The sequence below is a fragment of the Harpegnathos saltator genome, unplaced genomic scaffold, assembly GCF_003227715.2.
Source record: "Harpegnathos saltator strain DR-91 unplaced genomic scaffold, Hsal_v8.6 scaffold124, whole genome shotgun sequence".
Lineage (NCBI taxonomy): Eukaryota > Metazoa > Arthropoda > Insecta > Hymenoptera > Formicidae > Harpegnathos > Harpegnathos saltator.
Genome location: NW_020229900.1, coordinates 634,976 through 648,762, shown reverse-complemented (window position 1 = coordinate 648,762; position 13,787 = coordinate 634,976). Strand labels below are relative to the sequence as shown.

General features: G+C 50.4%; 1 protein-coding gene across 2 annotated transcripts; it reads left to right on the top strand.

The window, feature by feature from the left end:
* Nucleotides 1-11,715: 11,715 nt before the first annotated feature.
* Nucleotides 11,716-13,698, top strand: jhamt (juvenile hormone acid methyltransferase). 2 transcript variants are annotated; one of them, XM_025306485.1, is made up of 6 exons: nucleotides 11,716-12,053; nucleotides 12,132-12,303; nucleotides 12,572-12,704; nucleotides 12,807-12,954; nucleotides 13,161-13,356; nucleotides 13,446-13,698. In XM_025306485.1, the coding sequence occupies exons 1-6, from the start codon at nucleotides 11,867-11,869 to the stop codon at nucleotides 13,477-13,479; spliced, it is 870 nt and encodes a 289-aa protein (XP_025162270.1). In that variant the 5' UTR covers nucleotides 11,716-11,866; the 3' UTR covers nucleotides 13,480-13,698. The 2 variants fall into 2 exon arrangements, with proteins under 2 accessions (XP_025162270.1, XP_011141693.1); XM_011143391.3 differs by having other exon boundaries at nucleotides 13,161-13,518.
* The last annotated feature ends 89 nt before the right edge of the window (nucleotides 13,699-13,787 follow it).

Genomic DNA, 13,787 nt, shown 5'->3' with positions numbered 1-13,787 from the left:
TCACCGTGCGAATCGCAGCAGATCTTGTAATGCGCTTTACGTCGTAACGTAACGTCGTGGCGTGTAAGTAGGCCGATAACCGGAGGCTGCGCTTTTGCAATGCAAATCGCAATGCACCGCGGCGGACGAAGACGTCGTCTTCGAGCGCGGACGGACGGACGGTCCGCTCGCCTGCGGCCAGCGCCGCCGGCAAATTTATTTCTCGTCTTTCGCTATAAAGCGCTGGGAAACGGAGCAGTGCGACGAGAACGCGGCCCCGCCGATCCTGCCTGCGGTCCAGACTAAAGGGTTTTAACCCGCACTCTCTCACCCTCTCCCGTCCCTCGTTTCTCTTTATATCGTAAGCCAGCGGTAGTAGCCGGGACCGCGTCGCTGTCGCCGTCGCTGTCGCCGTCGCCGTCGCCGTCGCCGTCGTCGTGGTCGATGTTCGGAAATTTAAAAAAAGATTCCATAAATAAGCGCAAATAAAAGGGGAGCACGCGCTCGCGCGACTGCGACGGCGACTTTGAAACTCGTTTAAGACACGCGTTTACGACGCGGAGAGAACGCTTTATCAATCCTTTCCGAATATAGAGAGCGAGCCGAAAGAGAGAGAGAGCCGAGAGAGAGAGAGAGAGAGAGAGAGAGAGAGAGAGAGAGAGAGAGAGAGAGAGAAATGGAATACTCTCTCGCGCTCAGCGCTCAGCGCGTCGCGCTCAGCGTCGACGAAAAGGAGAAGCGACGACGGCAAAAGTTCCGAGGGGAGAAGCGAAGCGGAGGGAAGCTCTCTCCGCGATTAAACGAATAATTAGAGACTGAAAAATGGCCGGACGTCTTGGCCGCGCGCGACCAATTTCCGCGTTCCGCGAAAATATTTCCGCGGCGAGTAGTGTGGAGAATCGACTGCAACCGCCGCGCTCTCGTCTCTCCCTTCCTCTCTCTCTCTCTCTCTCTCTCTCTCTGTCTCTCTGTCTATCTTTTTCCCTCTGCCCTGACGAGGCGACGGGCGCTTTGATGAAACCAATTAGCTCGTTTTTAACGACGCGTCGTACGAGCCCCGCGGTTATGGAAGCGCGAGTAAAATGTCAACGCCAAACGGCTGCGCTCGCACGCTCGCTCGCTCGCTCGCTTCTCCCGATCCTACCAGCAGCTTTTGCCGAGAGACGCGCACAGGTGTTACGGTAACCTTGACTTATAAAAATAAACGGACCGTCGCGTCGATTGACCGTAACGGACGTTTTAATTGCACCGAAGGCAGCCCCGGCTGCGCCATTAAAGAACGCGCGCGCCCGTCGCCACCGTATAACTTCGATAATTTAATAACGATTATCTGTGATGCGGCAACGCCACGGTAATTCGATTAAATCGTCGCTCCACCCGAGTGTCAATGCGCAACGTCCTATCGACTGCGTCGTAAGCGTGTCTCGACCATCGTGGTATCCAGCCAAGCCGGAACAAGAGGTCGACCGCGCGGGCATACACACACATACTCGCCTCTCTCGCAGTTGCGCTCGAAATCAAACTCGGAACGACCGTTCTCGAAGACGCGGCTCGATTCCTCTCCCTATTTTTCGCGAGATACGTCCACGGACGGAGATAAATAATAAAATATTAAGAGAGAAAAATAGAAGAAAAGAAGAGCACGTGTATGATCGAGGACGCGCATGGCAAGGAGGAGGGAGAGAACGGCACGTTCTCGAGATTGTCGTTAATAATCGAGAGAGAAGAGCCGAGAGAAGAGATCTCGTCCCGGAAATATCCCGTCAGATTTTTAATCCGCGACCGTTGCTGTGTTTCGGCGCTCGCGACGTAACGTAGTCGGAGATGTATAGCTCTTCCTGGGCGGCCACGAAACTGCCACACGAGAAGCACGGTGTACGGTGGTTGCGTAGGTGGTGTGTGTAGGTGTGCGCCCCGGCGCTACCTCCGCGCAAGAAAAACGAAATTTCTTTCTCGACGCCAGTCGGAGCACTCTCCGAAAGAGGCGAGGTAAAAAGTGACCGCTCTCCGCGAGGGAAATATCGTGCTTCGTGCCGAGCTTTTTCCCCGTTCCACTTCCTCCGACCTTCCACACCGGAGCTTCGTCCCTCTCGCTGCCAACCCGCCCGCCTCGCCGCCCCCTCCCCCTCCCGCCATCCTCTTGCCACCCCGGCGCTCTTTCTCTCTCCATTTACCCTCCCTCTCCTTCCCTCTCACCGTCGCGTCCCTCTTCGCCGCGTTTCACGAGGCACAGCATCTGCCGGTAGTAACAAAAAAATCCTCCAACCACCCTCGACGATCCTCGGGCGGCCTTAGCTTCGCGCTTCTGCTTCTGGGGTGGGTTCCGCGAGGGAGGGAAGAGAGGTTCTCGTAGAGAACGCCAGAAGAGAGAGAATAGCGACGGAGGGCGGCTGAAAGGGAGAAAGAGGAGCAAGATACACCGGGTGCAAGGCGAACCGTGCGAGAGAGGGCGAAACAGAGAGACCGAGGGGCGGTGGAGGAGGGCGAGGGAGGTCGGTCGGAGGTTCGCGGTAGAAAGACGGTAAGGGGGTGCCGAGGGGGCACCAACGGGGGTCGGCGACGAGTTGGGAGTGGGCTGGGATGGCGAAGGGGGACCGGGGGCGGCGGTAGGAAGGAAGGAGGGAGGGAGGGAGGGAGGGAGAGAGGGAGAGTGAGCCGGGGGAGGGCAGGAGGGAGAGAGGGAAGGAGGACGCGGAGGGTTTAAGTGCCGCCGAGTGTCTACCTCCTTGTGGGATCGAACCCAGGACTCTCCGACTCTGTCTGCGTCTCTTTCTCGGATCGAAGCAAGGCGTCCGTCCCTCGACCTCCTCCGCGTTTTCCCTCTCCCGCCCCCTGCCCCCCTGCCCGCCGTCGCTCCTTCAACCCTCCCTCCGCCGAGCGCCCTGTCTTTCTCTGCCGCTCTCTGCCCTCCCGTCCCTCACCTCGCTACGTAGCTACATAGCTCGGAACCGAGCGCGCGCGTATATATGCGCGCGGCTGTACGTACGAACGCGCGCCGGGGTATAGAGAGAGGGAGAAATCCCTCTTTCCCTCGCAGGCGCACGGTCGTTGCCGTAGGAAAGAGAACGGACACGCAGACAGACACGGCGGCAGAGAGATCCCGCTGCGAAATTCGCCGTCTCTTTCCGCCGGGATTTATCCGTCCCTCTCCGGCGCTTTCCGTCCCTCTCTCTCTCTCTCTCTCTCTCTCTCTCTCTCTCTCTCTCTCTCTCTCAGGACGCGCGGCAGGAATCACTACTACACGCGCGGCCGCTCGCGTGTACGTACACGCGGCGCGGGGCGTAACCTACCCCTGCTGGAAAACCACACAACCCCCCGACGACAGTCGGCATTTCGCCGTGCCATTGGCCCCAGACGACACTCGGAAACCCAATGGAAAGCGCAAATACGGCGGCGACTTCCGGTCCGTGGAAACGAATACGGGAAACTCCTGCAAATCGCGCAGGACTACCGCGCGTCGGATCCCACGGCCGGTACCTGCCGGGTACCTGCCTCCACCACCCCGAGAGTGCCCTCGCTCACCTCCCCAACCTCGGTAACCACCCCCGCGCATCCGAAGCCTCCACCTGCTCGCAGTCACATCCGAATGCTGGAAACTCGACGATTGGTCGCGATAACTGCCGAGTCGCGATTGGTCGACGCGCGCTTTTCCTCCTTTCTCGCGAAAAACGGACCGGCTCTCGATAGGTCGCCACCCTTGCAGCAGAGAAGTCTCACGGTTGAGAAGGATGAGAAGCCCGATGCGACGCTACCGCTTTCTCTCGCCGGGAAAATACGGAGATTCGCGCCGCCAGGACAATCGCGTGCTCTCTAGACTGCGTGCGCAGTCTCCTAATCGGCCGGAAGCAAGGACGAGACTCGCTCAGGATGGGAACGTCTCGCGGGAGATGAATGGCCCTCTTAATTTTGGCGAGATGATTCGCGGAACAGTCGTAGACGCGAGTCGCGCGCGAAAAACGTGAGCGTCAAATTTCTCTGCGGGCGAACACGCAGGACCGAGCTCAATGATGAAACATCGTACGGGTTCCCCGAAGACGGAGAGATCCTGCCAGAAGGTTATCGAGTTCGGGATTAACGGACGGGCATGATCCTGAAGGACTGCCATAGGAACGGTGGCCATTAATCCCGAGTTATATCGGGAGTAAAGCTCCCGATGTTACGGCGCGCGCGGACGCGGTTACATCCCCTCGGAATCCATTCTGGCCGGTTTTCCGGCGCGTCTTGCGCGCAAAGTAAGAATAAGGGAAACCTCGTCTCCGCTCCGCGCGAGTACGCGCTGAATAATTTAGACGCGCGCGCGCCGACGCGGTCGGAATTATCGCGCGGCCGTATGTGCGGAGGAACGAGATATTCTTCGGACGAGCGAACTCTCGTCGGCGAGACTACGTGCGAGACGAAAGATGCTGTTGAATGCGATTGCGTTCCCTATCGATCCTAAAACGGAGAGCTTCTTAAAGAGATGGAGCACTACCTTCCCGCCCGCGATACTATCCGCCGAGGTCGCCGGGATCTAAAGCGTCCATTTTCGAGTGACTTTACTCGCATAGCTTAGTCTCGGTATACATACACACACACACACACACACACATAGCCCGCGTGAACGCCTCGGCCGCTCCAGAGCGATCGTACGCGAGTCACATTTGCATTTCTTTGAAACCTCGCGCACTGTCCGGTCATGCAGAGTCGCGGTCCGGAGTTTCGCTTTTCGCTTCATTTGCAATTTTCCACGCGAGACCGCCGACGCGAGCGAGACAGACGAGGAAAAGAAACTTTTCAATCGTATGCCGTAACTTCGAGGGGGATGCAGGCCGCAGTCTAAATACAAGCGTGACGTGCGCGCGAGCATCGGTCTTGAGAGAAATTTCGCATCTTGATCGATCTCGATGACTCTCAGTGAGGCCGTGAGCCGTCTTTTATCAAATATTTTCCGTTGCATAATTATACGGAACGCACGCGACGTTGCTAAGCGTTTACAGGCACCTTGTATGCAAGAGTTAGCCCCGAGGGTTAAATGCCGCCCTACAACGTTTCCTACGCGAAAGAGCATACAGCGGGGGGTGCGTCCTTTTTAGTCGTCGCGCTCTTTCTTTCGCTTTCTCGCGAATTCTTGCGGAGAAACGCGAGGGTACGAGAGACGAGCCACGCTATTGGATAATACCGGAGGCCCCGGGTTCTCCGAGGGAACCATCCATTTAAAATGTCTCCCTTAAATCTCCAACACCACCAGCAACCACCGCCACCGCCACCGCCGCCGCCGCCGCCGCCGCCGCCGCCGCCGCCACCTCCACCTTCGCCGCCGCCACCACCGTCGACTTTCAGTAGCTGCCCCCGCCTTCACCCCCGTTCACCCTCGAGCCACCCCCCGGACCGAAGTAGGTGCCACCCTCGCGCGCGCTGCCACCGGTTTCTTCCACCCCTCCACTTTTATATCCACCTAAATCCATCCATTTTAAATGACGGATATTTTCTCCACGCGACTGTATGGATTTTCATATTTTCCGCGAACACTGGAAGGGAAGGGGGTCTGTTCTCTGCCTCTTTCTCTGTCTCTTTCTTATGCCGGCGTTTTAATAAAAATGGAAAGGGAGCGGAAGAGAGAGAGAGAGAGAGAGAGAGAGAGAGAGAGAGAGAGAGAGAGAGAGAGAGAGAGAGAGAGAGAGAGAGAGAACGAGCGTGAGAGAGGGAGGGACAGAGAGAAAGAGCGGGAAGAAACGGCAAGATTGGCTCCGCGGTTTTCGCCGAAGCTAGGAGGTTGCTACGAGATAAATCCATCTCGTTTCGCTCGCGTGCATCTCGCGAAAGCGTCTCGCGTTTCCCGAGTGTTACCGAGCGGAATCCAGCATAAAGCTTCGATCGAATCGCGTCGTGAAAATCTCAACCTCTACGCTTACTTCTAAGTTTCGAATTAGTCGGCGATAAATCAACCAATACCGATCGAAATATAACAAACGGTACGCGTGTTCGTAGTGAAACCTACGTTTCGTTCTGAAAGATCAGAGATACATGAAAAAATTGACCATCACGAGAGGCCAATAAAGATAGATGCGGAAAGGAAGGAGGGAAGGGGGAGAGAGAGAGAGAGAGAGAGAGAGAAAGTGAATAGAGACGGAAAGAGCCTGACTTGCGTCAGAGCCAGTTATAAGGTTATAAGTTCGGAGATCATGGAAGATAACGAAAGGGGAAAAGAGGTAGAGAGAGGCGAACGACATGTATTATTGATGTGCCTGTGTCGCCGGCAAGCCTCTATCTCTCCTCTTTTCTTCTCCTCTTCTCTTATCTCCTCCACCCATCATCTTTGCTACTTCGCTCTTCCGAGTATCTACGCGCACCGTCTTTGCTCTCCCAACCCCTGAAAATACCCACGCGAGTCTTCCAGTTTCCGATACATTCCGCCAGAAATCCCGGCCGTTGTCGACTTCGTTACACGATATCTTTCACGAGCGCACGCATACGCGTGTACACGCTCAGCAAAATCCCTCCCTGTTCCACGCTGCGTGGGGTAACTCGACGACGTGCGCAATTAGCGGTATCATTATCGTATTCTCTCTCTCTCTCTCTCTCTCTCTCTCTCCCTCCCTCTCTTTCTGAACTTTAATCTAGCATATGAGTCGAGCGATCGCGACGGCTGTGTTTTCAGGTCCCAGGTGATTTCCGTCCTTCGATTCGAGGAGAATAAAATTTCTCCTCCAGGCGAAAGATAAATCGTTACATTCGCGCGCGTCGACGTCGCGACTGAGCGCTGAATTGAGACGCGATCTCATCTGACTGCGTTTTCGTCGGGGACGAGGAACACCGGCTGCGAGATCGAAACCGACCAAGGATGGATCTGCAATAATTGCAAGTCGAGTGCATTATGCACGGTCGGTCGAGTGCGGAAAGAACGTCACGCTCCCACCGACTACTCACAAGAGAGACAGAGAGAGAGAGAGAGAGAGAGAGAGAGAGAGAGAGAGAGAGAGAGAGAGAGAGAGAGAGAGAGAGAGAGAGAGAGAGAGAGAGACAGAGAGAGAGATAACGGTGCGGAGCGGAGACGCCGCCTTCTTCCATTAATCTCGCGGCAATCGAAATTAGCATAATTGACGGAGCGGAGAATAGCGGCCTGTTCGACTCCGAAACGCCATCTCGCATAATCTCTCCATATATCTCACTCAGTGTTTTCCGATAAAGCACGCATCCGCGAAAGGACCATCCGCCGTTATTAGCATCGGCTTCGCTGTCCATACACACACACACACACACACACACACACACACACACGATGCGCCGAAATTCTTCGGAATTAGCAAGTGTCTCACAGCGTTCGCGGGGAAACGACGATTCGATTAATTCCGAGAGGGAAACTTTCGGAATAAAATTTCCGGTCGAGCTTGTGCCGAGATGAGCTACGACGAGCGCGATGATGAGGTAATCGGTAACACGTCAGATCTGTTTCGCCAAAAGGAAGAAGGAAACGGAAAGGAGAAAGGAAAGAGAAATAGAGAACCGCGCGTTCGCACTCTTTCGCACTCCGATATGCGCGTCGTTTGTATTCACGGTACGCGGAGAAACTTAAATTGCCGCGATTAAACTCGACACCATGAGCACGACGGGAGATTAATGAATTTTCGGAAGCGTAAAATCCTCCCGATACTCGCGGCAACATTTATACGGGATCAATTTGCGAAGCGCGCGCGTTGTTCGACTGCTTTTAATAAACGACCGCGCGAAGGGAATGCAGATCGCGAGATAGGCTACACATCTCGGACGGACCGTGAGAGAACCGACGGCTTTTTCACCCGCTCGCGTCCTTCCCTCTTTGCCTCTCCTTCTCCCTCTCTCTCTCTCTCTCTCTTTTTCTCTTCCTCTCTTTCTTTCTTTCTTTCTCTCTTTCTATCTCCCTCCATCCCTCCGGCTCTTTTTCCCTCCCGCGCGCATCTCCTTGAGCAAGACGTATCGACGCGGATTTTTTTCCGCGTCAGTCATTTATCAAAGCCCTTCGTTCGCGGCCACCCCAACCCACTCGATACACGCGGTTCCGGCTGAGGATTTAGGCAAAGAGACTAGACGGAGGTGGAAAAGGAAAGGGGTGGCAGAGAGCGAAGACGGAGGGATATGCCCTTCCTTGGACCGTATCCGGCAGTAACGGATCGAGACACCGAAGAATTCCCGGCCACCCTCGCGCGCTTCACCACCCCGTTATCGGCCGAGCGACGGCTCCGCGGGGGGAGAGACAAAAGGTCGCGAGACAGAGGACAAGCGCTCTGCGCTTCTCTCTCTTGCGCTTGTCGATAGCTGTGATATTTTCACCCGCGTTATCTGCCCGTTACTTTCAGTACGTTCGACGTGCGCTAAGTCTTTCGCGTCCGACCGTGACGAATAAAGGTCAAAATACAGACGGACGTGACACGGTCGAAAGAGGAGGAGCAGCAGAACGAGGAAGAGACACGAGGTGCCGCGCACGCGGCAATTAAGGCCGAGGCATTAATCCTGGAAAATGCAGCGAACCGCGCCCTGCAGTTTCCCAACGTTAACCCGCAATTTTTGCCCGGCCACGTCCTCGCACGCAACCTTTACCCGAAGCGCTCGCTCCCGCCCTGTCCTCCTCCGTTCTCTTTCGCAAGAGCTTCATCGAGTATCGGATGCTTGTGGTTTGAGCGCGCGCGAGCGGAGGAACCCGGCAACGTAAATCCTCCCCGCGAACTCCGACCTACGACCGTTAGATACGAGGTACGGGCGCGACTCTCGCACCTCCCAAATCCGTGATAGGCGTTTCTCTCTCTCTCTCTCTCTCTCTCTCTCTCTCTCTCTCTCTCTCTCTCTCTCTCTCTCTCTCTCCCTCTCTCTCTCTGCTCCCCATCGCCGAACCCTCTGCGCTGGCCGAAACGGCCCCGTAAAGAAGGAGAGAAAGGGAGAAAAAGGAAAGGAGGACGGAGAGCCGCGGGAGGGAAATTTCGGAGAGCGCACGCGACATACGCGACGTCGCACTCGTAAAGTCTCTCCGTTCCGCGAGTACATATTTAATAAGGTCGCGACGCAAGGCACCCACACAGCGCACTGGCGCGCGGGCAGGAATTTTGCAGACACGTTAATCCGTTCCTTTCTCGTACCTACTTTACTATCCTGCTCCTGCTCCTTCGCCGCGGCGGTTTCTCGCGCTATATTTTGCACGGCGACGAGGGGCGAGGCCCGGCGCGTGATAAAGGAGAGCGCGTACGCAGTTTCGTTCTGTTGTAAAAAAGGCGGCCAGTATTTCCGAGTCGGGCGTCGTTAAAAATTTACAAGGGCTCGCGCGCGCAAGTGGAGAGTAATCTGATCGAGCACGATGAGAAAATGACGCGTAGCTGCGACGACGACGACGTCGATGTTGAGAGCGACGACGACGTCGACGTTGAGAGCGATGACGATGGTGACTGCGTTCTGGCTGGACCGACGTATCTTTCCATCTCCCAGAGCTTTCTTGCGCGCTTCCGTGCTTCTATAAACTCCGGGCGGTGGTGCGTACGCGCTACGACCTTTTGTTATCTCCTTTGAAAGAGACGCGAGTGCATATTGCATTACCTCGCGCAGAGCGCAAGGGAAAATGGAGATAGACGGCGAGAGAAAAGAGAGCCGCCGCGCGCCGGGGCGTCAGAGGAGCGGGTCAACTCGGCCGAGTTTCATAAATATTTTCTATACAGGCGTCGCCAAACTGATTTACGGTAGCTGGGGAAGGACGAGCATAACGTCAACTCCGATGTAACGTAACGTGACGAGACTCGAACGTGTTCGTCCCGTTGCATCAATCACCGAGGAAAAAAAATATATAAAATGCGCGCAGCGAAGAGATTGATTTAATATGTGAGACATAAAGGAACACGCGCGACCAGAGAGAGAGAGAGAGAGAGAGAGAGAGAGAGAGAGAGAGAGAGAGAGAGAGAGAGAGAGAGAGAGAGAGAGCCGAATGAGCATCGGCGAACCCGGTGATAGCATTATCGAAATTTCTGTGCGCGATAAAGTGGTTCGGGGAATTCCGGCACGGGGGATTGGGAGAAAATCCGAGGTTATACGCGAGTAAGGGCGAGTATGGTCGATTTCAAGCGAGATTTAAGAGCCACTCTCGGGGTGCCGAAAAACGAAGGACACCCTCGTCGTGAAATACGGGTGTTTGATTAGGAAAACACCTTGTATATTATCTCGACGTGTATGGAGTGTGCCATCGCATATGCAAATACGGCGATGTCCGAGAGGCAAATACATGCGACCGTAAGATAAGAGCGGCTCAAGGGCTCGGATGTCCCGGTTAGGATCCGAGCGGGTCTTCCACTTCGTACTCGATCGAATTGCGGATTAATAGCGATAAGCCCCGTTGACCGAATAAAGTTACGGTAAAATTCGTCTCGCAAAGAAACCCACGATAATGTCCCTCTCGGATTTTAACGAGCTTTTATAATAATATGCTGTAGACTAGGAGTAAAAATGTGGAACTCTACTTTTTTATAAATATTCATAATTTAAAGGGTCTGACACTTTTACAAAAAAAAAATATTAGTTTCCATGTCTAAAGGATGAAAAAAGAAAATTCATTTTCAAATACGAGTATTTCTAATGTACGTATGTTGCTCCAAGCAACCTTTGTTTCTTTAATATAGCTATCTATCTATAATGGTATATTATATATATATATATATACATATAACAATTGTAATCATAGAGGCAAAAACAATCCCAAAATTATCCGACCTCAGTGCACTAACCATTAAGGTCACGACACGATAATGACAACTGTATACCCGTATATATATACATACGTCTCTACCTCTGATTCTATTCTCGTAGAAAAAAGAATGTAAAATATGGAAAAGAATAACATGTCGAGAGACGGGTCAGTGAAAGAATAGTAGTTACGTCATGAAGAGATAAACAATTGTATCGCGGGTCAATCTCGAACCACATAAACACAACTCAAGTATATCATTAAAAAAAAAAAAAGAGAGAAATATTTGCAATTATTTGATAAAAAGTTTTGTTTTAGAATATTCGTTTCGTTCTACAACTTTCGAGTTAGAACAGAAATTCGTAACACAACTTTCGTTATGCAAAATCCAGTAAACTTTATTTAGCCATATCAAGCCAATGCAACAGAAAACATGATATAAAGTCATAATCGAAAATGTTTGGTATCACCCGCTTTTTGTTGGTTCGATGAGATGTATATATTTGTTTTAGTAATTATGCACTCATCATGCCAATCGATGTTCAATCAAGGGCGCTTGTTCGATTGAAAAATAAGTTACGTAATATCGACAGGTTTTAACGATACATTATCTTTATCATAAGAGTGCATGACATTTTAAAAATATGACCTCGCAGTTTAAAAAAATTCTGAATTTCAAAACGTATGACTTCAACACAAACACAATGACACAAGACACATGCAAGTTATTTTTTTTTAAATATCGACAAATGAGAATGATACCATCATACGATCACGATTTAAATAGTAATTTGTTAAATTAACGGCAGATTAATTTCGTCTATTGTACATAACAGAAGAAATCTTGTATGGAGAACCCGTTTTAGGGAGAATCCGCCCTAAAGAACCCATTTTAGAAAAAATTTCATAAAACCAGGGGCATCACAACAAGGAAATTATGAAAGAATTCAAAGAAGCACAACACAAGATGTTATGAAGTAGAATTCTACGTACAAAACATACATCCCCACCTTTCCATCGTTTCTAGAATGACTACTATATAAATCGCAGCTGTCTTCTCTTCTTTAGTTTTCGTGGGTTTTCCAAGAGGACTATTTTCAGTAGTGACCGACTACGCAAGACGACTTACTCGAACGAAATAATTTTGTTCAACTGTGTGAATCAAACTTTTGCAGATTTGTTATTTCACTTTTCTGTAAGAAACTCGGTGCAAGCATGATTTCGCCTAAATATTACATGAACTCGAACATGATGCAACGTGAATCCGCCAAGAACATTTTGGAGGAATTTAGCAGCGAATTAGCGCTGGTTCGAGGCAAATGCATGGACATCGGATCGGGACCCGGAGATGTGACCAAAGAGCTATTATTACCTAGATTGCACTCCGATGTAGTGGTCGTAGGTAAACAAGTGGAAATTTGTTTCACAAACTTGCTGACGCGTTTCACTCTCTTCCTTACGTATTTTTTTTGACTTACAGGTGCCGATATATCTCAATACATGACGGACTACGGAAATCTGAATTATGCCGACGACAAACGATTGTCCTTCAAAGTTTTTGATATCGAGACGGAATTGCTACCGAACGAGGAGATCGAGCAATACGACTGTGTAGTATCATTCTCATGCATGCATTGGTGCCGAGATATAAAGTACTTTGATATCCATTATTTTATAAAAAATGTACTAACAATTACACAGGTTTTACGATAGTTTCGAGACAGTCTATACGACAAGACGATCTCGCGTCATTCTTTTACAAATACAAAACTGATAGCTTTCACGATTCTTCTTCAAAGGGAAATTAGACGTCACACGCGAGATCGTTGCGTATCATTAAAGAAATATATATCCCATTAAATTTATAAAAAATATTTGTCTCGTTTAACTGGCAATTCTCTAATAAAGTATCAAATTTAGGCGCGCGTTTCGAAATATTTACAAGCTACTGCGACCGGGCGGCAAAGCGCTGATCGAATTTATGGCACATCACGACAGCTTCGAATCGTATCGTGAGATGAAAAAAGAACCGCAATACGAGCCTTATATGACGGTAACAATGACAATAAAAATAATCCGACGCGTATCTATAACGCGACAATAAGCCCAGCGGATGTCAACTTCAAATAAATGTGCGTTTCTCTGTTCGCTTCAGGACATAAATCGTTATATACCATATTTTCAATATTGTAAAGACTCGAGGGCGTCTCTGCGGAAGATTCTGGAGGAAACGGGATTTCATGTTATTCATTGTAGTGAGAGACAAACGACATATACGTACGAGAATCGACAAACGCTAAGAGGTATGACGGAGTCAATATTCTTTCGACTGATGAATACAGTAACTGATAAAAAATGTACGATTTTCCGCGAATAGAGAACATAAGATAAGCTAAATTAGATGATCGTAATTGATTTAGCGTGAAATTGATCACTACAGATGCACTTTCTTCCTCTGCTCAAAGCTAACGTCACAACGTTTCTTCTTTTTTTTTTTGACTTTGCACAGCACATGTGTTAGCAGTGGACCCTTTCATCTCGAATATGCCAGACAACTTAAAGGACAGATACATGGACGATTTGATGGATGAAGTAATGACTACAGAGATAGTGCGTCTGCATAAAAAGAAGCAACAGACACCGGAAAACGAAAACAAAAACGGAAGCGAGAAAATCACGTTGGACAAATATTACATACTGCTGACGTACGTAAAAAAACCACGAACCTATCCTGTATGCGTAAAATGTAATATGCATATAGAAACATACCTATAGATTTTAATCTTCGAACCAGATATCAGGCGATAGGCATGGCCGAGTTAAGCTAAAATTAAAGTAATTCGTTGGGATGTTCTGACGTTTCGTGGGAGATTTAGACATTTCATTACTAATCGAACACTGAAACGTTAACTATTTGCAGAATTATCGTTTCTATATTAATACGAGTCGAGATATCTCTATATTACCCAACAATGCAACTATCGTTCATCAGAACTGGAGAAAATAAATGTTACAATCACAGCAATGAACAAAGTGTCCAATTATTTTCACCACCGACACGTCTCCTCGACTCAAATATTTCTCTACTAATCTATTCCTCTTCTTCCACGAACACACCAGCAATGGAAGCGACGAG

Coding starts and splice junctions, on each gene's coding strand:
- jhamt (XM_011143391.3), top strand. CDS start 11,867: ATGATTTCGCCTAAATATTACATGAACTCGAACATGATGCAACGTGAA. Junction 12,304..12,571: donor CATTGGTGCCGAGATATAAA/GTACTTTGATAT, acceptor TATCAAATTTAG/GCGCGCGTTTCGAAATATTT. Junction 12,955..13,160: donor GAATCGACAAACGCTAAGAG/GTATGACGGAGT, acceptor GACTTTGCACAG/CACATGTGTTAGCAGTGGAC.